Source organism: Schistocerca americana, chromosome 2 (assembly GCF_021461395.2).
Source record: "Schistocerca americana isolate TAMUIC-IGC-003095 chromosome 2, iqSchAmer2.1, whole genome shotgun sequence".
Classification (NCBI taxonomy): Eukaryota; Metazoa; Arthropoda; class Insecta; order Orthoptera; family Acrididae; genus Schistocerca; species Schistocerca americana.
Genome location: NC_060120.1, coordinates 429,872,739 through 429,895,321, shown reverse-complemented (window position 1 = coordinate 429,895,321; position 22,583 = coordinate 429,872,739). Strand labels below are relative to the sequence as shown.

At 45.8% G+C, this 22,583-nt stretch overlaps 1 protein-coding gene across 1 annotated transcript in view; it reads right to left on the bottom strand.

The window, feature by feature from the left end:
- LOC124592273 (esterase FE4-like) overlaps nucleotides 1-22,267 on the bottom strand; it is a 169,196-nt gene extending 146,929 nt beyond the window's left edge. Inside the window, exon 1 of the mRNA XM_047131821.1 lies at nucleotides 22,241-22,267. Coding sequence (XP_046987777.1) covers nucleotides 22,241-22,252 — 12 coding nt within the window. The 5' untranslated portion in view covers nucleotides 22,253-22,267. The remainder of the gene's footprint in view (nucleotides 1-22,240) is intronic.
- Between the last annotated feature and the right edge of the window lie 316 nt (nucleotides 22,268-22,583).

The following is a 22,583-nucleotide window of genomic DNA, read 5'->3' as shown; positions in this document are numbered from 1 at the left end:
AAAAACCGAGTATGGCGAAAAAGAAATGGTAACAAAAGTTCGAAGAACCCAGTACCAAGAAAAACATGTTCGAATTTCTGCAAAAGTAGGAAAATTTGTGCTACGTTTCTGAGAGTAATGGAGAACGTCGAATCGATGAGCATCCAATTAGGAGGAGTACCTGACCTGTTCCATATGATCAAATTATTTATGACTCTGCAGTAAAATCATACAGGGAACTGACAGTGAAAGAGATGAAGGCGAACACTTGCCTTTTGCAAGTGAACGATCTGGTGAATCGTCATTTCTGTGGCAGATAGATCATTCAGACATGTGATGTCACTTTACACTCGAGAAAAAAGGAAACGTAAGAGTGAAGCATACATCGGAAGGGTATGGTAAATACTGTAAACCGATTTAAAATCGCCAACAAACTCTGAAGCGAACAGCCCCTGACGCATTGTTGTATTGCACCTACTGTGCAAGAGTGTACTATATCTGCGAAGCAAGTTTATACTCGGCGCGGTGGCTGCTGGGAGCAAGCGTAAACGCATTTCCCATATACAGCCATTCCCATCGGACACCGCGCCGAGTGTCAACTTTGTTTGCGCGCATAATATATCGATATTTAGGATGAGTGAATATGCTGTTAGTACCAAACGAAACTACAGAATATGATCTCAACGCTCATAAGGAATCGTGAGTGTAATTACGCGTAACTTAGTGAATATGTGATGAACAAATGTTGACGTATTTGACGCTAGGAGGTGCTAGTTTCTGCGCACGCACGCACAGTAATTTAGACATGAAGTGAAGTGATAGTTATAGATAAATGTGAGAAACAATATTTAACACAGTGTTTGACGGATTCGAGCACAAATGAAGAACGGTCTCATTTAATTGTAGTGTACTGATGCTATTGAACGATTTGTTGCATGTTCACACTTCGCGAGGTATGATGCCGCCACAATGTACCAACGAAGCAGACGGTAGATCGATCACTAATAGCTGGGGGAAAGTAGAAAAGACCGACACAACTTTAATACCGCTCCGTCGAACCACCGATCAGCTTTGTTGGTGCTGTTTTGTTAACTTTTTTGTAAAAACAAATAATTGGCCACTGGAGGTAATGCGGTGCTGAGAGTCGTCTCTCGAAACTCTGTCCTGCTACTACACGACAAACTACAGGATGAAGAATTAAACCTGAACGCTCTAAGCAGCGCTGACCAACGTAAACATTTGAACCACTCAAGGTGAACTTAAAGGAAATTCAATCCGCAAGATTAAAATATGAGCTGTGCAACATGTTTTTTTCCACTTGCGTACTACATACAACGAAATTCTGTGTAATATGAATTTCTACAATGTAAAATACCCAAATATTTATGTTACATTTTTGTCTGTTGCAGTTATAACGTAGTTTTAACATATTGTGAAGTATACCTCTTGTTTACAATATGAACCATCTCTAATGACCCCGATGTCGGTAGGATGTTAAACTTTGATCATCTTTCCTTCTTCCTTCCTGTTTAAAACATAAAGAAATATGGCTTTGATTTGTATAACATTTTGGTATGAATGAACCATCAGTCTTCAATGAATATATTCTAGGCTAACAATAGCTTAACATTACTATCCAAATTGTCTGGTATGAACTCTGTCGTAGTTGCATTGTTTATCAACTATATTACACCCTCGTTGGAGTAGTGTTGTATCCCCACGTCCCCAAGGACATAAAACAGTTAAAATAAGTCACTGTGATGCAGTCCTTCATATTTGGTCCAGTTACTTGCACAAAAACGATCAGTTTAATCGCTGGATTTCATGCGCATACTCTTATGCCAGAGATATGAACTAATCTATTAACATCGTTTACCAGACAGATTCAAATAAAGACTGATGCTTTTCATTGGAAGTGATCTAACCTCTTAAGGTAAAAGAAGTCTAACGCACGATAATTGTGGTTACTGAGTCACCCCTTAGGAGTTCAGTTGGTAAGAAGTTTTCACAGAGTAGTCTAGCGTCTAACTATTCCCAGGGCAGCTTGTGTGTTTAATATGTCAGTACATTGTACGAATTACTTGATATTGATTACTCTGCGAAGGGTAAAACAATAATACTACGCTAGTCTTCTCGACCAACTAGATGAAATATCACGTGGTAAGAGACCTGTAGTCCGAAAGAAATATATGCATCTCTCTGCACGACAATCCAACTCCTCGTGATGTACGTTTGGGAAAACGAAAGATTTCCCGCACGAGTCGTTGGAATGTCAACTCTGCTCAGCAGATTTATCATCATGTGAATTCAGTCTATTCTCAGATGAAAGAAAATCTGCGATAGGAAAACGTTTTGAGTCAATGAAGCCGTTAACAGTCGTATATGAGTATACTGCAGATCTTAAGCAATCGAATTTTTGGGCTGGCGTCTACCCACTGCAAATAGTTTAGGAAACTTTCATGTCCCTATAAAGGACTTACCTAAAAGAAATAGATGGAGAATGTCCTAAAAGCCGCTATTGTAGACGAGCGCAAATCTTTCGTCTTGCTCTCGTAATATTCGCTATCGAAAATTAGAGAATGCCATACATCTGTTGCAGTGAAATAGTGACGGCAATCGTGTTCTCTGAGGAGATAAGCTTTTAGGTCGCTGTGCAGGGTTTAGACTCGTCCACAGAAATAGCCGATATGTTTGCAGAGAAACTCAGCTACAAGTTCGGAACATTGTTACAGTCATTCCACAACAGTTAAGATTCCTATTTCCCCAAACAGACTAATATGATAGTTTCAAGAGTGGTGAATAAGTTGAAACATCTTACAAATATTTCTACAAAAATTTTCAAGAACAGATGGTGGGAGCACCCGCTTATTGAAACGCGCTAGATATATTTACGATAAACTGATATTGTCTGTTTCAGGATATTCACTGAGATGGGATTAGTGATCAGATGCAGCTGTAGCAGTGATAATATAGAGAAGTGTGGGATAACATGTAGGAAAATTTACTCCTCAGTAATCAGTACAAGCAAGCTGTGACGGTCTCAGAAAAGTGCAAGACTTATTCAGTTTGTGAGACGAATGTGTTGAGTAATATCGTAGCACTATGGGCATCAGTGAACAGTTTATCAACACAAATAAGCTGATCAAAAAAGATTTGCACCACCGGCGCATGTGAATGTCTTTAGGCTTAGATAAAAGGGCAGCAGGGAATGAAGAAGTAAGGCTTAAAAACTAAAAAGGTACATTTACTAGTAAACATCAAAAAAATAAGGAAAATAAATTACACTAATAGAGCAAATTGTGAGAATAGTATACTATTTAATTCGAGAAGTTTGTATGGTAAAACAGGAAGTGTCAGCTGAGATATACAAACAAACTAAGGGGGATTCTTGAAAGTTAACGTTTTTCCTGTCTAAAACTAAGCAGAAAACCACAGATGTTAACCGCAACGAGATCTGTTCTACAATAAATAACGCAAAAAGCTTTCAGTAACTGTCGTATCAACGAATTTCCGTCATGTACTTGCCTTCCATTCAATTAGTTTTATATGTCTATACCATCTTATTCACTTCAGGCGCTTATGCCTGACTCCAGCGACTTCTAAACTGGTGCAAGTAAAACTGGATTGATGGGGTTAAAGGGACCGAACTATGAGGTCATCAAGTCCCTTCATTCTATTTGAATCAAGCTACAAAGAGTCTTTAGAGGGGAGGCACAAAGAAGATAAATCCCGGTGAACCCTATTGTTACTGAGGAATAAACACAAACAAGAGACAGAAAGAAGCAGAAATGAGAGAGAGGAAAGAGTGTGAAGGTGGGTTAGTTGCTCCGCTCAGAAAGCAGCTGGAGGCTTCCAAGACAGTTATGCAATGAAAGATCATCCTCTCCATCCAACCAATGTTTCCTCGACCTTTATTACCACAAGAATGCAGACAAGTTGATAAAATTTCAGGAAAGAGAACAACGAAGACGAGACAGTAAATCAACGACAGATGTGAAAGAATAAGAAAAAAATGATGGGAAGGACAGCAGACAGGTCCTGTGTGTTGGACCCATCCAAGCTCTCAAGAAGCCGAAGTGGCCAATGTGACCTAACCCACAGAGAGAAGTAGAAACTACCTTACTGGTAAAAACCAGGTCAGACACTTTGGCATCGTCCGCTAGTATCAGAGGCAGCATGTCAGGAAGTTTAAGATTTCACTGTAAGGTGGACAAATTAGAGCAGTCCAGCAAAATGTGGGTCACCTTCAGACAGGTGCCACGCCGACAGTGGAGTGGATTTTCTTGTTGCAGGGTGTGGCCATATATCAGCCAAGTGTGGCTAACGTAAGGGCAACAGAATGGTAGATTCACAGTGAGAAGCACAATGTGAAGACTGCAACATGATCGTGGTCCCCTTTATTGATCGCAGTTTGGAGAAACCAGTGCACTCCAATCCATGTTCCAGGCTTCCAACAATGTAGAGTCGACCAAAAGGTCCATTTCTGGTAACCCCAAGTCAGAATCGTAGTAAACTTTGTCAACAGGTCAGCACGTTTGTTCCCTGGGATCCTAAAGTGACCTGGGGTCCAAATAAAGACTACTGACCATTCTGCTTGATGAAGGCTGGAAAGGAGATCCTGGATAGTCGCAAGCCATGGGAGACAAGGATAGCACAGGTCCATAGAGTGAAGACTACTCTGGGAGTAACTTCCAATCAACAACTTCTCAGTGGTTCAAGAATAAATGTGAGTGAGGACTCGAGCAAGGGAGCGTAGTTCACTGCAACATCCATGTGTACAGACAAAACTGATTTTTGATCTACCATAGAACCTTCAGTGTATACCTCTTTCAATCCCAGAAACTAATCAAGTATGGCCAGAACCAGGCGGCGAAAACCCATGGGATCAAATGAGATTTTCAGTCTTTAAGGTAGGTCGCTGAGACCAGCATGTTCACTGACGTTGGTGAAGATGAGGAAGTCACATCAACTGTGCACCAAAGACCAGTCCCAAAAAATATAGGACTGCACCTTTCTAACAACAACCTGCTGTCAGCTTTCAGCAATGCCCACAGTAGAGGAGCAATGCAAAAATCGTCAGCATACAGGCAGGGTGTCACTGTAGACCTCACAGCTGCAGCTAGATCATTGATAGCCGCTACAAAATCGGCACACTCAATACAGAGCGCTGCTGAACCCCATTTTATGAAGGGTACTGTAGGAAGCAGCAATGTAAACCTGTGAAGAACGGTGTGACAAGAAGTTCTGGACAAAAATTTGGAGTGGGCCCCGGAGACCCCTTTCATGTTGAGTCATGAGGGTATGATAATACCATGTGGTGTCAAAAGCCTTTTGCAAGTCAAAGGAGAAAGTGATAACGTGTTGCCCCCAGCAAAAGCTGACCAGATGACAGATTCCAGGCAGACCAAATTGTCAGCAGTAATCTGGCAAGGATCTAAAAGATCCTGAGACTCAAGGTACGAGCACAGTCGCCAGGTCACCATATGTTCGAGCAACTTGCTGAGAACATTCGCAAGACTAACTGGGCGATAGCTGTCCATCTCGAGGTAGTGTTTATGCAGTTTCAGTGCTGGGACGATCACACTTTCTCACCATTGAAATGGTAACTGACCCTCACTCCACAAACAGTTGAAAATACGAAGGACATGACGTTGACAAACCACTGATAGGTGTTTGTGCGTTTGGCTATGGATGTGGTCAGGCCCTGGAGCTGCGTCAGGGCAAAGGGCTTAGGCACAGTGGAATTCTCATCTACTGAATAGAGCATTATATATACACTACTGGCCATTAAAATTGCTACACCACGAAGATGACCTGCTACAGATGCGAAATTTAACCGACAGGAAGAAGATGGTGCGATACGCAAATGATTAGCTTTTCAGAGGATTCAAACAAGGTTGGCGCCAGTGGTGACATCTACAACGTGCTGACATGAGGAAAATTTCCAACCGATTTCTCATACACAAACAGCAGTTGACCGGCGTTGCCTGGTGAAACGTTGTTGTGATACCTCTTGTAAGGAGGAGAAATGCGTACCATCACATTTCCGACTTTGATAAAGGTCTGATTGTAACCTATCGCGATTGCGGTTTATTGTATCGCGACATTGCTGCTCGCGTTGGTCGAGATCCAATGACTGTTAGTATAATATGGAATCGGTGGGTTCAGGAGGGTAATACGGAACGCCGTGCTGGATCCCAACGGCCTCGTATCACTATCAGTCGAGATGACAGGCATCTTATCCGCATGGCTGTAACGGATGGTGCAGCCACTTCTCGATCATGAGTTAACAGATGGGGACGTTTGCAAGACAACAACCATCTGCACGAACAGTTCGACGACGTTTGCAGCAGCATGGACTATCAGCTCGGAGACCGTGGCTGCGGTTACCCTTGATGCTGCGTCACAGACAGGAGCACCTGTGGTGGTGTACTGAACGACGAATCTGGGTGCACGAATGGCAAAACGTCATTTTTTCGGATGAATCCAGGTTCAGTTTACAACATCATGATGGTCGCATCCGTGTTTGGCGACATCACGGTGAACGCATATTGGAAGCGCCTATTCGTCATCGTCACACTGGCATATCACCCGGTGTGATGGTATGGGGTGCCATTGGTTACACGTCTTGGTCACCTCTTGTTCGCATTGATGGCACTCTGAACAATGGACGTTACATTTCAGATGTGTTACGACCCGTCGCTCTACCCTTCATTCGATGCCTGCGAAACCCTACATTTCAGCAGGATAATGAACGACCGCATGTTGTAGGTTCTGTATGGGCCTTTCTGGATACAGAAAATGTTCGACTGCTGCCTTGGCCAGCACATTCTCCAGATCTCTCACCAATTGAAAACGTCTGTTCAATGGAGGCCAAGCAACTGGCTCGTCACAATATGCCAGTCACTACTATTGATGAACTGTGGTATCGTGTTGAAGCTGCATGGGCGGCTGTACCCGTACACGCCATCCAAGCTCTGTTTTACTCAAAGCCCAGGCGTATCAAGGCCGTTATTATGACCAGAGATGGTTGTTCTGGGTACTAATTTCTCAGGAACTATGCACCCAAATTGCGTGAAAATGTAATCCCATATCAGTTCTAGTATAATATATTTTTCCAATGAATACCCGTTTATCATCTGCATTTCTTTGTGGTGTAGCAATTTTAATGGCCAGTAGTGTATTGGAGTTAATGTGCAATGAAAGGTAAGTGAAATCGCTCCACTTGCTGTCTGAGGAAACTAAATGCAGGCTGATAATTCTCAGATGAAGATTCTCAGTGTGTAAAATGCAGAACAAAATGATTGCTGGTAGCATCTGGTTCAGTATAGACAACACCATTCAGAGAGACCCAGGCACACTTGCAAGAGACTGTTGTCTATAGATGTGCCGAATCTACAAAGGAGGGTCAGTGATAGTAACATAATGTCGTTTTTTGGATAGTGGACCCAGGCACAGAGCCATTTAAAGGCAACGAGTTTCTCCACCAATGGATGTCGCTTATGGCGTTGTGATTGGGGCGACAGCGATTTCTGAAGTTCAGCAAGGTTTGTCTTCGTCGATGGGATCCTGATAAAAACGGGGTTGCTAAGTCTGTTGCCAATAGATTGTCTGCAGCTGTGCTGTGAACAGCCTAATCGATACCTACAAGTAGCATGTTGCTAAGGGCGACGGCAAAGGCATCCAAATCAGCAAAAATGAACATAACAGGTCATCATAGACACTCCAATGAATGGAGGAGACTAGGGCTGCAAATGGAAAGATCAATGACCTAATAAGACCCATATGCCACATTGAAATGTATGAGAGTACCGATATTCGAGAGGCAGAGATCAAGCTCTGGGAGCAAAGTTTCGATAGCTTTACTGCAGACAGTGATCGTAGTTCCACTCCACAAAGTGGTGTGGGCACTGAAGCCATCCAGTAGGAGGAAGAGTGATGGTGGTGGTGGTGGTGGTGGTGGGGCTGAGAAATCAGTGCAGGCAACATGACCTGACATTTCACTATCAGGATGGAGAGATACATTATGGGCAGAAAAATTCAGAGATGTCCTCACATGAAAAACCACACCCTCCATAGTCATACTGAGTGGTATGCATTCACTGTAGACAGAGTCAGTAACATACGTGCAAACTCCAACTGACGATCTGTCAGTCAGCTCGATTCTTAATATAGCCTCGATAGCTGCAGAAGGTTGGCAGTGTTAGGAACCAAGTTTCCTGGGCAGAAATGCGGAAAGCAGGGCAAAAACATAAGAGACGTTGCAGCTCAGCCAATTCCACTGACATATCACGCTATTTGTTTTCTGTGGGGGTGTGAAGGGACCACTAATGGGGTAATTGATGCCAGAGAGTCGCCTACCGCCACAGGTTGGGAGAATATAGCATTACTATACATCGATTCTGATTCAGGTTGTATGAAAGTATCTGGTGCCATTCAGGCTATTGGGAACTTTGCCTCAGGTACAAGTGGCATGGAGACCATAGGAACCTCCTCTGTCTTTGAGGTCTTCTTTTGGTCCCTCTTCTCCCTGGATGATTTGAATATCCACAAAGACTTGTCTGCCCTGGTTTTGGGGACAGGAGGAGGAACATGAAGCTCTATTACCAGCAACCCATAGGTCTTTCAGCCACTGCCTGGTACCCAGTTATAGATCAGCAAAATCCTGCGAGGGGAGTTTCCTGAGGGACCCTTTCCTGGTGAGTCACTAGAGGAGGGAGTTGCTTCTCCAGTTAGAGATTAGAGTTTGACATCCATAGTAAGAGGTGAGTGGACGCTCCGAAAATTGGTATGGAGGAAACAGTAGGAGGAGTGCCCCAAACGCAAAGAGGGCAGGTATAGTCTAGAGTCAGGTAGCCCTGAGGGCGCCACATAGAACTCACAAAGTCGAGAGTACTGTTGCTAGAGAGGATGATGCTGTAGCTGTAGCAAACATCTGTTACACATGGCATGACGTAAACGATGATATTTCTTCTTTGCCTCCTGATTCATGAGTCAGTGACGAGTCTTGTATCCTAGGATTTTCTTCTCTCTTTGGAAGATGGTGCAGCCACACGAGCAGTTGGAATGGTGCTTGCAGCAACTGACACAGATGTGTGAGTACTTACAGATAGGGCTGGTATTGCAACGTGAAGACGTGCCCAAATCTCATGCATTTCAAGCACAGCATGGGTCGGGCAATATATGGTTTCACATTGCATTAATACACCATCACGCTGGTTTTTTCAGACTAATTCGTCTTCAGCGGTCAAGAGGAAGGCCACAGTACCTAACTTGTTCTGCTTTGGTCCCCACTGGACATGAAAGACGAAATGCACACCCCGTCACTTCAAACTGGCATGTAACTCATCATCAGTGTGTAAAAGGAGGCTATAGTGGATGATGATACCTTGTACCATACTGAGGCTTTAAGTGGGATGTGGGGGTGGGGAGTGATAGTTACAGACATGTCACCCAGCTTTTCACAAGAGGGTGTGGCCCACGACGGAGTGGGGGATGTCATATTAATCAGAACTGAAACACTTGTCATTTTTGAAATAGCTGCTACTTCCTCAAACCAGCCCTAAGAGTATTCAACAAAGAATAATGGATTTGTCGTCAAAAAGCGAATCTCTATCAGTCCTTGCGACTAATATTTCGCCCCTGTCTTTTAGCCCTTAGCCCTTAGCATAGCCAAGAAAGGAAACACTGTGGGGTCATATCTCTCTGCATTGTGATAATCCCTTCTTTCACCAGCAGAAGAAACTTTAATCCACTTTATTTGCAAGTCACCCACTTTGGTGGCACCCAGTCGGAACAGAGGCTTCCCATGAGTGCCACCCAGCCACAGCAATGGCAACATGGTCAGTTAACCATTGCCCAGAGTCCCCGTTCCCCAACCCTGATGTCTACATACTCCTTGGCATACGTGGAGAGTTCCAACTCCACCACCAGTAGCCCAATCCCTGCATGGTCATGGGGTTACTGCCATGCAGGCACTTTATGACACCCCTCAATGAGATGGTTACTGTGTTGGATTTTGGATGCAGCACTTCTGCCAGAAAAGAGGGGCGCAAAAGGCACGAAAGGAATGTTCACCATGGGCGATCTCCCCTGCACAATTCGCGCTTCTGTAAAATTTGGAACAGGAATGGGAGGTCAAACTCAACAGTGGGGAGTTTTTAGTGGAGGATGAGAAGTTCTAGAAAGTGTCAGAAGACAGGAAAACGGGAGTACAAAATCAAATCAAATCCAAGCATTGTCGGCGCCAAGAAGACCATCCCTGGTAAGACAGTGGGAAGAAAAGAATAGTAGCACAGAAAGGGAAGTGGCGCTGCAAGAGCTGGAGCACGTGATGGCCAAGCACATACTCACGAAAGATATGAGGGATGCCAGGGTGGTGGTGGTACTATAGAAAATATCGAGTATTTTTCTATGCTGACGTGCATTATTTTATAATTCTTCATATTAGAGTGGTGGTGGTGGTGGTGGTGGTGGTGGTGGGACTATAGAAAATATCGAGTATTTTTCTATGCTGACGTGCATTATTTTATATTTCTTCATATTAGAGCCTGCACCACTGACTACATAAGCTGTAAGTTTCTGATCTTTTTCAAAAACTGGATGAATCTTTGCCTTTTATAAGCACTTCAAACATGGAAAATAAACTGCTGCGAGGAGATTAATAATCCTACCAACAGATGTATGATCTAAGTGGTAATGCGTCAGTTACAGAGGGCATCTTGTATCAAGTGTCAGTTTTTTTCTAATTCACAATGACCATACATATATCATCATCATCGACCCAGTCCTTGACGTTGAAATAGTAATTATTCCTATTTCATATAACTTCAGTAATTCGTAATCAAGGGAAGGAACTTCAGCGATTCAGTACCGGAAGCCATTACATACTCTGCAGTCTTCTCTTTACCGTCTTCCTGTTTAGAGCCAGTCTGATAGGGAAACTCGACACTTATCCACATACGGAACTGGTGGCGAAAACGTCTCATTATTCTTTCAGATTTATAAAACGCTTTCAGAACGGAGGTTGTCGCATTCGTTCTGTTAGCACTGTTTCGGATTCATTTGAATCTGTGCTGAAACGCTCTGCTTACGTAGTATCTTAATAAATTTGCTGTTGATCCATGATCTGTCGTCTCTCGTTCTCTTGCAATGCACATACTGTATAATATCGTATAATGCCCTTAAAATTTTAGCACGTTTTTGTGAGATCGCTTTCTGGTTTATCTGTTCTGTACAAACTTCGTAATTGGTTCTAAACTAATTTCCCGATGAGCTAGAGACTTTAAATTTTAAACATAGCTCAGAACAGGGTGACAGTGTAATATTATCTCTCTTTCTTATCTGGTGTGTGGTGGAGGGTAGTTTGTCAATCTATGCATCACTGACATTTCCCCCTTTTCGTGTTCTAGTCGAATGGTTCGCAGGAAGAAGGATTGCTGGTAAGTCTCCATGTGAGCTAAAATCTTTATAATTTTGAGACTCATGATCTTCTCGGGAGACATACGCAAGAGGAAGCAATATATTGGTGGAGTCAGGTGGAGGGAAATGAACTTGAAATTTACTATATGTCTGTTGGAATATCATCAAAGTGTTTGTAATGGATTGAAAAACACAAGACTAAAAAGCAGAAAATGATGTAAGTAAAAATGAACTTTTAATACCCCGCGTTTTTTAAACTTAATGAAAAAGTATAAAATAATTTCCCCTAACACCATACAGATTCCTAAGCCCATACAGATAGTCATGGAAATTTGTGACTGAATTTTCAACAGCTATAAAAATAGTTTTAAGATTTAAAGCAAAAAGCGTGGGGTTAACGCTATACATAATTTACGCATGAGTAAGTCATCTTCTTACTAATGGAAATGAGCGTATGGCTTTGTTAGCCAGGAGGCCCCATGAGGGGAAGTTCGGCAGCCGTATTGCAAGTTCTTTTCAGTTGACGCCATTTCAGCGACTTGCTGGTCAATGATGAAAATGAAGATGAACACACAACATCCAGTCCCCTGCCGGAAATCGAACCAGGCCCCCCTGCGTGGTAAGCTAAGTTGTATGAATCCCAACTTTTTCATTTTAAATCCTACAAAGTATTTTCATAGCTATTAAAAATTCAAAGTCACAAGTTTTCGGTACTATCTGCTAAGGTGAAATTATTTTCAACTTTTAGCCAGATTTAAAAACGTGGTATGTATGTATCTTCAACACTTTCCTATTCAGTGGTAGTTTCCGTTGCCGGGTGCTCGTGTAGTTGTTTTTACTGCATTTACTATGCAGAGACTTTTCGTACCTTTCTATAACATGTTTATCGACACTATAATCACTTGTACAATACAGGCATCATGCTCACTGATATCTTGAATGAATGAAGAAGTTCAGTTTTCTCTGTTGCTGGGAGATCTGAGATGCTTTCAGAGCTAATGGATTGTCTATCTGCTAAGACCATTCATGGAAAAGACGTTTGGTACAATATAACTCTAATCTTTTACAGCGAGCGTTCTCATAACTAAAAACGTTGAGTATGCAGTTTATTGCTTGAAAATTGGAATCTCTTCCGTTAAATTAACAATGGGAATTTCCGCATCAGTACTCTACGAAGCACTGAAGTGTATGGCAGAATGTACCATATGTTTGTGGGTATGGGTGAAGTGTGGGAATAATAATCATTTTTTTCAGTGCATAGCGCAACTCTTGTTCTAATTTTATCACGATCCTGTGAAGTGTTACGTAGGAGTCTGAAAAATATTCAGAGCTTCTTACCTGAAAACCTGTTTTGCAATTTTCTAATTCAGCTTTCTCGTTAGATTGTACCACGAAGCAATCAAACCTTGACTACTCACATGGTGCTTTCTATACATTTCATGTTCTCTATTGAGATACCATGTTTCGATGCTGCATATTTGAAAGTGAACATAAAAAAGTGAAATGATCGTATGGCATTATTGTTCGGGAGACCCCGTCGAGAGTTGCTCGGTTGCCTGGAACAAGTTTTTCTATTTGACGCAACCTTGAAAGTGAACATAAAAAAGTGAAATGATCGTATGGCATTATTGTTCGGGAGACCCCGTCGAGAGTTGCTCGGTTGCCTGGAACAAGTTTTTCTATTTGACGCAACCTCAGTGATTTTAGTGTCTTTTTGACGAAGATGAGATGAAGTGATTAGGATGAAACAAACATCTAGTATCCAACGGAAGAAAATTCGACCTGGTCGGGGATAGAAATCGGAACCGTGATATCTGGAGGCAGCAGCACCAACTATTTGTTTATATTCTTTCTTTTGATCTGTTTCTTCGTCGTTTACCATCAGTGGTTCTGTGTGGCTGTCACAGATTACTTTCAAAGTCCTTCGATGATAATTTCCTCTGGTTTGGAGTGGAGAGAAAGGTCTAAACCAGAGGCTCAGACGCTTCTGTGACGATATCGGATGCAAGTTTCTCTACCTCCGCTATCCCGTGGAGAACTGTAGGGGACCCCTTCAGAGGTCAGGCGTGCGCTAAACGCAGGAAGCAGATGCTAGAGTATTAGTGCACGCCACACGTACACATGTGTATTTTTTTTTTTTTATAATGGAGAAATGCCTCCAAAGACACTCCCGGGTTCGATTCCCGGCCGAGTTGGGGATTTTGTCTGTCTGGGGACTGGGTGTTCGTGTTATCATATTATCATTGTTATATCCTAGCCAGTAATGCCACCCGAGCCCGCTGCCAAAAGGTTGGCAGCATCAAAGTCCGGACGCCGTCCGCATAAGCAGCGCCAGCGAGACGAAATCGCCGCAAGTCTGCGCGCGCCACCGCTGGCTTCTGGGTTCTTAAGCGCTGGAGTCGCGAGCGCTAGGAGTCTTCAGCAAGGTCCTGGAATCTATCCTCACCCGCCGCATCCACCAGCATCTCCGCCAGCACCGCCTCCTTCCCGTCACCCAGTGTGGCTTTCGGCCATCCTTCTCTTCCGACGATCTCCTCCTTCACCTCACTCATCTCCTTTCCGAACAGCTTAATTCCCGTCGCTCCGCAATCTTCCTCTCCCTTGACCTCGAACGCGCTTATGACCGCGTCTGGCATTCCGGTCTCCTCTTCAAGCTCCAAACCTTTGCCCTTCCCATTAACTACGTCCGTCTGATCGGTTCCTTTCTCTCCCGCCGTCCTTCCTATGTCACCATCCATAACACCGATTCCTACACCTTTTTTCCCCTCCGCCGGTGTGCCCCAAGGCTCCGTCCTCTCCCCCCTTCTGTACCTCTTGTACACGGCGGACATGCCGCCGCCGTCGCCCCCCGTCCACCTCCTCCAGTTTGCCGATGACACCGCGTTCCTCGCCCTTGCCCCCACCCTGCAACGATCCCAACGCCTTCTCCAATCCCATCTTGACCGGTTCACCGCATGGTGCAACCAGTGGTTGCTCAAGGTCAATCCCTCCAAAACCCAGGCGATCATTGTAGGCAATACCACCCCTTCCTTCCGCCTCCTTGATTTCTATCTCACCGTCTATGGCCGTCCTATCGCCCTCACTCCCACCCTTAAGTACCTTGACGTCACCCTTGACTGTCGCCTCTCCTGGACTCCCCATCTCCAGACGATCCAAGCCAAGGCACGTTCCCGACTCCGTCTCCTCAAGCTACTTTCCGGCCGCACGTGGGGTCTGGACCCCTCCACAATCCTCCACACCTATAAATCCCTCATCCGCCCTATCCTTTGTTACGCCCATCCAGCCTGGATCTCCGCCCGCCCTACCTTCTATAAATCCCTCCAAATCCTTGAACGCCATGCTCTCCGCCTTGCCTATCGCATCCGTCTCCCCTCCCCCACGCGGATCCTGTATGATCTCATCCCCTTCCCCCACCTCCTCCTTTTCCTTGAAAGGATACGGATCCTGTACACCTCCCGTAAACTTGATCCTCCTCACCCGCTCGTGTCCCCGATCCTCTCCCACCCCCGCCCGCTGCCGTGCCTGTATTCCCACGTCCCACCCGGTCTCCATCTCTCCACCCTCCTTACCCTCTCCCAAGGTGGCTTCCGCCAGCTCCCCCTCCCTGATGATGTCCTCGTCCCCTCCATCTACCCCTCTTATCAACTTTGATCCTTCCCCCCACCTCCTGTGTCCTCTCCATTAGGCACCCTCCCTCCCTCCCTACCCTTCCCTCCTCTTTCCTTTCCCCCCTCCCTCCTCCCCTCTCCACCGGGCTTCCCCTCCCCCTTCCTCCCTCCCCCTCTCTCCTTTGCCCATGGCATCTCTGCTCCCCCCTCTCCCATTCCCCTTCCCATTCCTCCTCCTCCACCTCCTCTCTTGGCAGGTCCCCGGACTCGTACACGCTCAGTGAACATTCGCGCGCCGGAGATCATCGCCGTCAGTGTTTCGTGTGTGTGCCTTCGTTTGTGTGTAGTGTTGTTCGCCGTCACGCCCCCACCGTTCACGTGCCGTCGCCATCATCCCTGTTCTGTGCATCGTGTCGCCCAGTGTTAGTGATGTTTCTCGTCCAGCGTGAACGGCTACATGTTTTTTCGATTTTTAGTGTCTACATTTTTTTTGCCCACCGTTTTTACTGTCTACTCTGTGCCACCTTTATGTACTACTTGTTGTAACACTCAATGCTGAAGAGCGGCGTATTGTGCTGCTGCCAGCCCGCCTTTGTATAAGGTGTTAAAATCACAATAACGAAAAAAAAAAAAAAAAAAAAAAAAGAGCGCTAGGACAGTTCTGTATTCGGCGCTCAGTTGTATACTCGCCACCGAATTGTGTACTTGCTAGTCAGTTGTGTGTTCATCGCAGCAGAGTTGTTGTTTGTCGTCAGCCGACTCTGACCTAGCCGCTCCGACTCGAACTAGACAGATTTCTGTAGACACGGAGTTCCCTACTGTGTTACTGTATCTTCGTTAATAAAGATAAGTACCGACTTTTATTTAATCAGAGTGTTTGGGTTTTCATCTTTCTGTTCACTGTTCCAGCGGACCTGTCGGCCCGCTATTAAAAGTGTGGCGGTGACTTCGTAAGCCGTTTCTACAGCGAATTGCTTGTCGCTACGAACGCCGCCACAAAACGCGACGAGGACTGCCGAACTCGTGTGCAGGGCTGGTTCAACTTGTTTCTGGTTATACTAATTATAGCGATAAAATTTTGGGGGCTGGTTTAATTTGTGTTCACTATGTCTGCCGACTTACAACAGTTGATCTTGTTACAGAGTCAGCAAATACAAAGTCTGGTGGAAGCAATCGCCAAACAAGCGGCTAATCCTCCAACACAAAAGGAACAAGCACGTGCTTTTGATGCATCACGAGAAGAATGGCGAGAATATTTCGCGCAGTTGCAGGCGCACATGACAGTCTACAAAATCACAGGTACTGAGCGGCAGCTTTATTTAATTTCCACTGCAGGCGTGGAAGTCTATCGACTACTTCGTAAGTTGTTCCCGGAATCCAAGCCAGAAGCTTTAGACTATGACGTTGTTGTTAACAAGCTTGCTGAGTATTTCGAGTCGCGAGTTCATGTGGCAGCAGCCAGATTCAAGTTCTTCAGATTAAGGAAACTGCCACATCAGTCTAATAAACAGTGGTTAACAGATGTACGGGGCCTCACCCGTCAGTGCCGATTTAATTGTGTGTGTGGAGCTTCCTACAGTGATGTCATGTTACGAGACGCTATTACTCAAAACATTGCAGATTATCGTATTCGTGCTGCTATCTTAAAGTTGCCTGACCCGTCATTAGAGACTGTGATGAACATCGTTGAAGCCCAAGATACTTTTGACTATGCTGAGTGTGAGTTAGATCAGCCATGTATTTCTCAAATTGCCTGTGCTAAGCAAGTTATGTCACGCCCGCGGCCCCACCGGCAGAGTCAGACTGTAAACACTAGCCGGCCGCGTCATGTTAAACACATTCGTCAGCCGCGTGTGCAAAATGATAGAGTTAAGTCTTGCCCTAAGTGTGTTCTTGCTCATCCTCGTGAACGTTGCCCGTTGAGAAACGCGGTTTGTCACTTTTGTCAAAGGAAAGGACACATCCAGACTGTTTGTTTGCGTAAACGCAAGAACAATTCTAGTGCTGCCCAGCCCATGGATATTCATGTTCTTCAAAGCCAGCCCGCCCAGAAGGTCGCGTTTAAAGACTCTTCCACGGTTCGTGTGGGTAATAAACTTGTTCGCAATAAGCCACCCACCCAGCCCTCTGCTATGCGACCCAAGCGTAATTCAAACGCTGTAAAACGTAATGTACAGACTGCAAGTGAAGCGGGAGTTGTTGTTCCACCCGCCCAACCCACGAGTTGTCGTAAGCAGCGAACACGCGCTACACGCGCTGATTTTGTGTCTTCCGCCTCCACTGCACCGATCCAGAGACAGTGTAATAAACTATTTGTGAAGCTACGCATCCAGGATAAGACCTTCAATTTTCAATTAGACACTGGTGCGTCTGTGACTCTCATAAATAGTGCTACGTATGCGGCTATCGGCCGCCCTAAACTTTCAGCGGCAAAACATTCTTTGGCTACTTATAGTGGAGAACAAATTCCTGTGTTAGGTGTATGTAGCGTGCCAGCCACATTCCGTGGCAATACAAAAACAGTTTCATTCACAGTGCTCCGCGCTACAGACAGTGTAAACATTTTCGGATTAGACTGTTTTGACTTGTTTGGCCTGTCTATCCAAGACAATGTGTTGCAAATTAATTCTGTTGTTGTTCCTCAAGACAGCATAACCGATTTGTGTAAACGATACAGTGACATATTTAAAGACGAACTAGGTTGTGCTGCGAACTTTGCCGTTCATATTACGTTAAAAGATAATGCTCAGCCTTGATTTTGTCGTGCTCGTCCAGTGCCTCACGCCTTCCGGGCACCTGTAGAAGATGAACTTCGTCGTTGGCAAAACAACGGTGTTATTCAACCCGTTTCAGCGAGCCAGTGGGCTTCTCCCTTAGTTATTATAAAGAAACCGTCTGGCAAGTTACGTTTGTGTGCTGATTTTAAGTCGACAGTTAATCCTCAGACTGTCATTGATTCTTTTCCTTTGCCTCGACCGGACGAGCTGATGGATAAGTTAGGGGAAGCTCGTTTCTTTTCCAAAATTGATCTCCGTGAAACATATTTGCAATTGCCCCTCGACGAGCAATCACAACAGTATTTTGTCATAAACACGTCGTTGGGGTTGTTCCGTTTTCTGCGTTTGCCTTTTGGTTGTGCGTCAGCTCCAGCTGTTTTTCAGTTTTTTGTCACAACTTCTGGCTAATGTGCCATCGTGTTGCAACTATTTAGACGATATTGTTGTGTCCGGTCGGACGCCTGCTGAACATTTCCGTAATTTGGAGTGTTTGTTTAAAGTGTTGTCTCAGGCAGGCCTACGTTGCAACATCGATAAATGTTCATTTTTCCTTACGGAGATGGAGTATCTGGGACATGTTATTAATGCTCAAGGCATTCATCCCTCCCAGTCACATTTAGCAGCTATTCGTGATTTGCCCGCCCCTCGCAATCTGCATGAATTGCAAGCAGTTCTTGGCAAATTGACGTATTATATTAGGTTTATACCTAATGCATCACAGATTGCTGCACCGTTGCATCGTCTCCGCCGTAAGAATGTTCCGTTTGTGTGGTCAGCTGATTGCCAATCAGCCTTTCAGCAGCTTAAAGAGGCTTTATTGAATGATCGCTGTCTGGTCCATTACGACCCTAACAAGCCTCTGGTATTAGCTTGTGATGCCTCTTCTTTCGGCCTCGGTGCTGTGTTGTCTCACCGAGTCGGTAACACCGAACGTCCTATTGCGTTCGCATCTAAATTGCTAAACAAAGCTCAGTGTAATTATAGCCAATTGGACAAGGAAGCGTTGGCTATTGTGTTCGGTGTCACAAAATTCCAACACTACCTCTATGGTAGACCATTCTATTTAGCAACAGGTCACAAGCCCCTGACGTCACTGTTTCATCCGTCTAAACCAGTTCCTCAGCGGACAGCTCAGAGACTACAACGTTGGGCTCTTTTGTTATCACAATACCAGTATGAGATACTGTATCGCCCTACAGCTCAGCATGCAAACGCTGACGCGCTTTCTAGATTGCCGATTGCTGCGGATGATGTCTTCGATTCCTCTGAAGACTCTTGCCATCAGATTGACGCCGATGAGCATCAATCCCTCCGGGATTTTCCGATTGATTATCGTCAGGTGGCACGTGAGACAGCTACGGATCCTCATCTGAGTTTACTATTACGTTTTGTTCAACGTGGTTGGCCGTCCAAGGCAAAGGACATATCGGATCCTGTGGTTCGTCGCTATTATCCGCAACGTCATCTGTTGTCTGTTTCGCACGGAGTTTTGCTGTTACGCACCGAGAATGACCAGCTTCGTGTAGTGGTTCCCCAAGTGCTCCACTCCAAGGTCCTCGACTTGTTGCATCAAGGTCATTGGGGAGTGGTCCGCACCAAGCAGCTTGCCCGCCGTCATTGTACATGGATCGGCATTGATAAGCAGATTACGCAGATGTCTACAGATTGTTCGACGTGTGCCGAACACCAAGCTGCTCCGCCTCAACGCTATTTTGAGTGGGCATGCCCTGCCGGTCCCTGGCAGCGAGTACATATTGATTTCGCTGGTCCATATTGGCATTCTCGTTGGCTCATCGTGATAGATGCATTTAGTAATTTCCCGTTTGTTGTGCCCATGCAGTCTACAACGTCTGCACAAACTATACAGGCGTTGACTTCAATTTTTTGTATTGAGGGTCTTCCAGAAGTTTTAGTGTCTGACAATGGTCCACAATTTACCTCTGCTGAATTTGAAAGTTTTTGTTCTGCCAATGGCATTCGCCATGTTCTTACTCCTCCGTTCCACCCTCAATCGAATGGTGCAGCGGAACGTTTTGTACGCACATTCAAGGATCATATGGACCGCCTTCGTGCTACGCACTCTCGTCAGCAGGCCCTCATCACGTTCCTGTCGTCGTACCGGACCACGCCACGCGACGGCCCTTCGCCTGCGGAGCTTCTCCACGGCCGTCGTCATCGCACCCTACTACGGTTGTTGCACCCCCCGGATCGACCCGCCGCTTCTGAGCATCGCACGCGTTTTCAGCGCAACGACGCCGTTTTTTTCAGAGTTTATCACGGTCGCCGTCGTTGGGAACGTGGTACCGTGATAAGTGTCCAAGGTCGCGGTTTTTATACTGTTCAAGGTGCTACTGTGGTGCACAGGAGGCATCAGAACCAGTTGCGCCGCGCTGGCCGCCCGGATTCTGCCGCTCGTTCTTTGTCAACAGATTTGGTCCGCGGCGGGTTCCAGCCGCGCCTTCCGACTTCGCTGCCGCCCCCAGGGCAGCAGCAGCAGCCGTCGCCGCTACCACGCCGACAGCCCGTCCCGTTGATCCTCTCGCGCAGCTTCATCCGGGAGCGCCCCAGGTGGTCGCTCCGGCGCCTGCGGTCCCTCTTCAGTCGCCACCGCCTTCGGAGCTGATGGACGTCGACCCCTCAGCCGGGCCGCCTTCCCAAGCGGTGGCTGTGCAGCCTGTCCTGCAGCCGCTTTCCTTGGGCACCCCCAAGGAGTCTGACACCGCGGCGCCTTGTCCGGCGCCCACTCAGCAGCCGTCGACGCAGCGTCGGGAGACGCTGCCTCTCTTCGTGGGTCCCGACGCCCCGTCGCGTCCAGTACCAGAAGCTGCGCCCGTGGTCACAGGCGTGCACCCTGACCTCGGTTTTCAGTCGGTGTTTCCCGAGGCCCCGCGCAGCCAATGCTGGGGTGCGGACCGGGGACTGCCACCGACAACAGTCTCCGCGCCGGTCTCTTCTGCTACGCCTGCGGCCAGACCCCTCCCCCGCCGTCGACGCTCGCCACGTCATTATTCAACGACGGTGCGGCGATTTGGGGGGGAGGAGTGTTATATCCTAGCCAGTAATGCCACCCGAGCCCGCTGCCAAAAGGTTGGCAGCATCAAAGTCCGGACGCCGTCCGCACAAGCAGCGCCAGCGAGACAGGAAATCGCCGCAAGTCTGCGCGCGCCACCGCTGGCTTCTGGGTTCTTAAGCGCTGGAGTCGCGAGCGCTAGGACAGTTCTGTATTCGCCGCTCAGTTGTATACTCGCCACCGAATTGTGTACTTGCTAGTCAGTTGTGTGTTCATCGCAGCAGAGTTGTTGTTCGTCGTCAGCCGACGCTGACCTAGCCGCTCCGACTCGAACTAGACAGATTTCTGTAGACACGGAGTTCCCTACTGTGTTACTGTATCTTCGTTAATAAAGATAAGTACCGACTTTTATTTAATCAGAGTGTTTGGGTTTTCATCTTTCTGTTCACTGTTCCAGCGGACCGGTCGGCCCGCTATTAAAAGTGTGGCGGTGACTTCGTAGGCCGTTTCTACAGCGAATTGCTTGTCGCTACGAACGCCGCCACAAAAATCATCATTATCATTCGTGACAGTAGCTAAACTGGACTGTATAATAAAATTGGACTATGAAAAAACTGAGACTTTGTACGGGCACTGATGACCGCGCGTTGAGCGTCCCAGAAAACAAACATCACCATCATCCACAGGCCCGATAAGAGGCCTTCTGAATCCAGAGAGTAGCATTATCATAAACATCGGAGGAAGAAAATGCTAATACAGTATTATTTAACTGCATGATCGGAACTACCATCGCTTTCAAACGGCAACAATGCCGTCACAGTACTAGGTTCAGAAAGGTGGCTTAATCCGTATGTCATAGCAATGAAATTCTCAACTCCGACTGGAATGTTTATTGCAAAAGCTAGTTTCTACGTTGGTGGTGGAGGCGTCTTCATAGCAATAAATAATACCATAATATCTGGTGAGATTAGTACAGACTCAATGTGAAATAACTTGGGTGAAGGTAAGTGTTCAAAATGGGTCCAACAAGAACATCCATTGTTCTCTGCCTAAGCAGAAGTAGTGACGCGCTAAATAAACTGTTGGAGAATATTCCACGTAAATTTCCTGGTCATGTTATAGTTTTAGGTGGAGATTTTAACTTACCAGCTATAGACTAGGAACTCAAGTGATTAGGACGGGTAGTAAGGACCGAATCATGTGAAGTTGTTCCCTGTGTCTTATCCGAAAATTACCTTGAGCGGTTAATCAGAGAAGTAATTCGTGAAGATACCATTTAGACCTTCTGGTGACAAACATACCCGAACTTTTCGACTCAGTTTAGATCAGAGAATCAGTGATCATAAGTCCGATACAGCATCACTGAACACCGCTGTAAATAGGAATACAAAGAGCCAGGAATATCTTCCTGTTAGGAAGAGCGACAAGAAACAGATTTAGATTACCTGAAATTTCATGTCCAGCGCTGACAATGTTGAGCATCAATGAATAGAGCATCGTACAACACGCTTCAGACAAGTATGTGCCGAACAGGATTGAGAAATGCGGAAAAGACCCACCGTGGTTTGACAACCGTGTTAGGAACCTGCCAAGAAAGCAAAGAGTGCTTCACTGCAAATTTAAACGTAGCCAAAGTTTTCCACAGAAACAAGTGTAACTAAGCCAACATTAGCGTAAGGAGGGTTATGCATGTAGCGTTCAACGAATCTAACTATCTACCAACTTGACAGAAAATCCTAGGAAGTTCCGGTGTTGTGTTGAAACAGTAAATAGATCGAAGCTGTACAG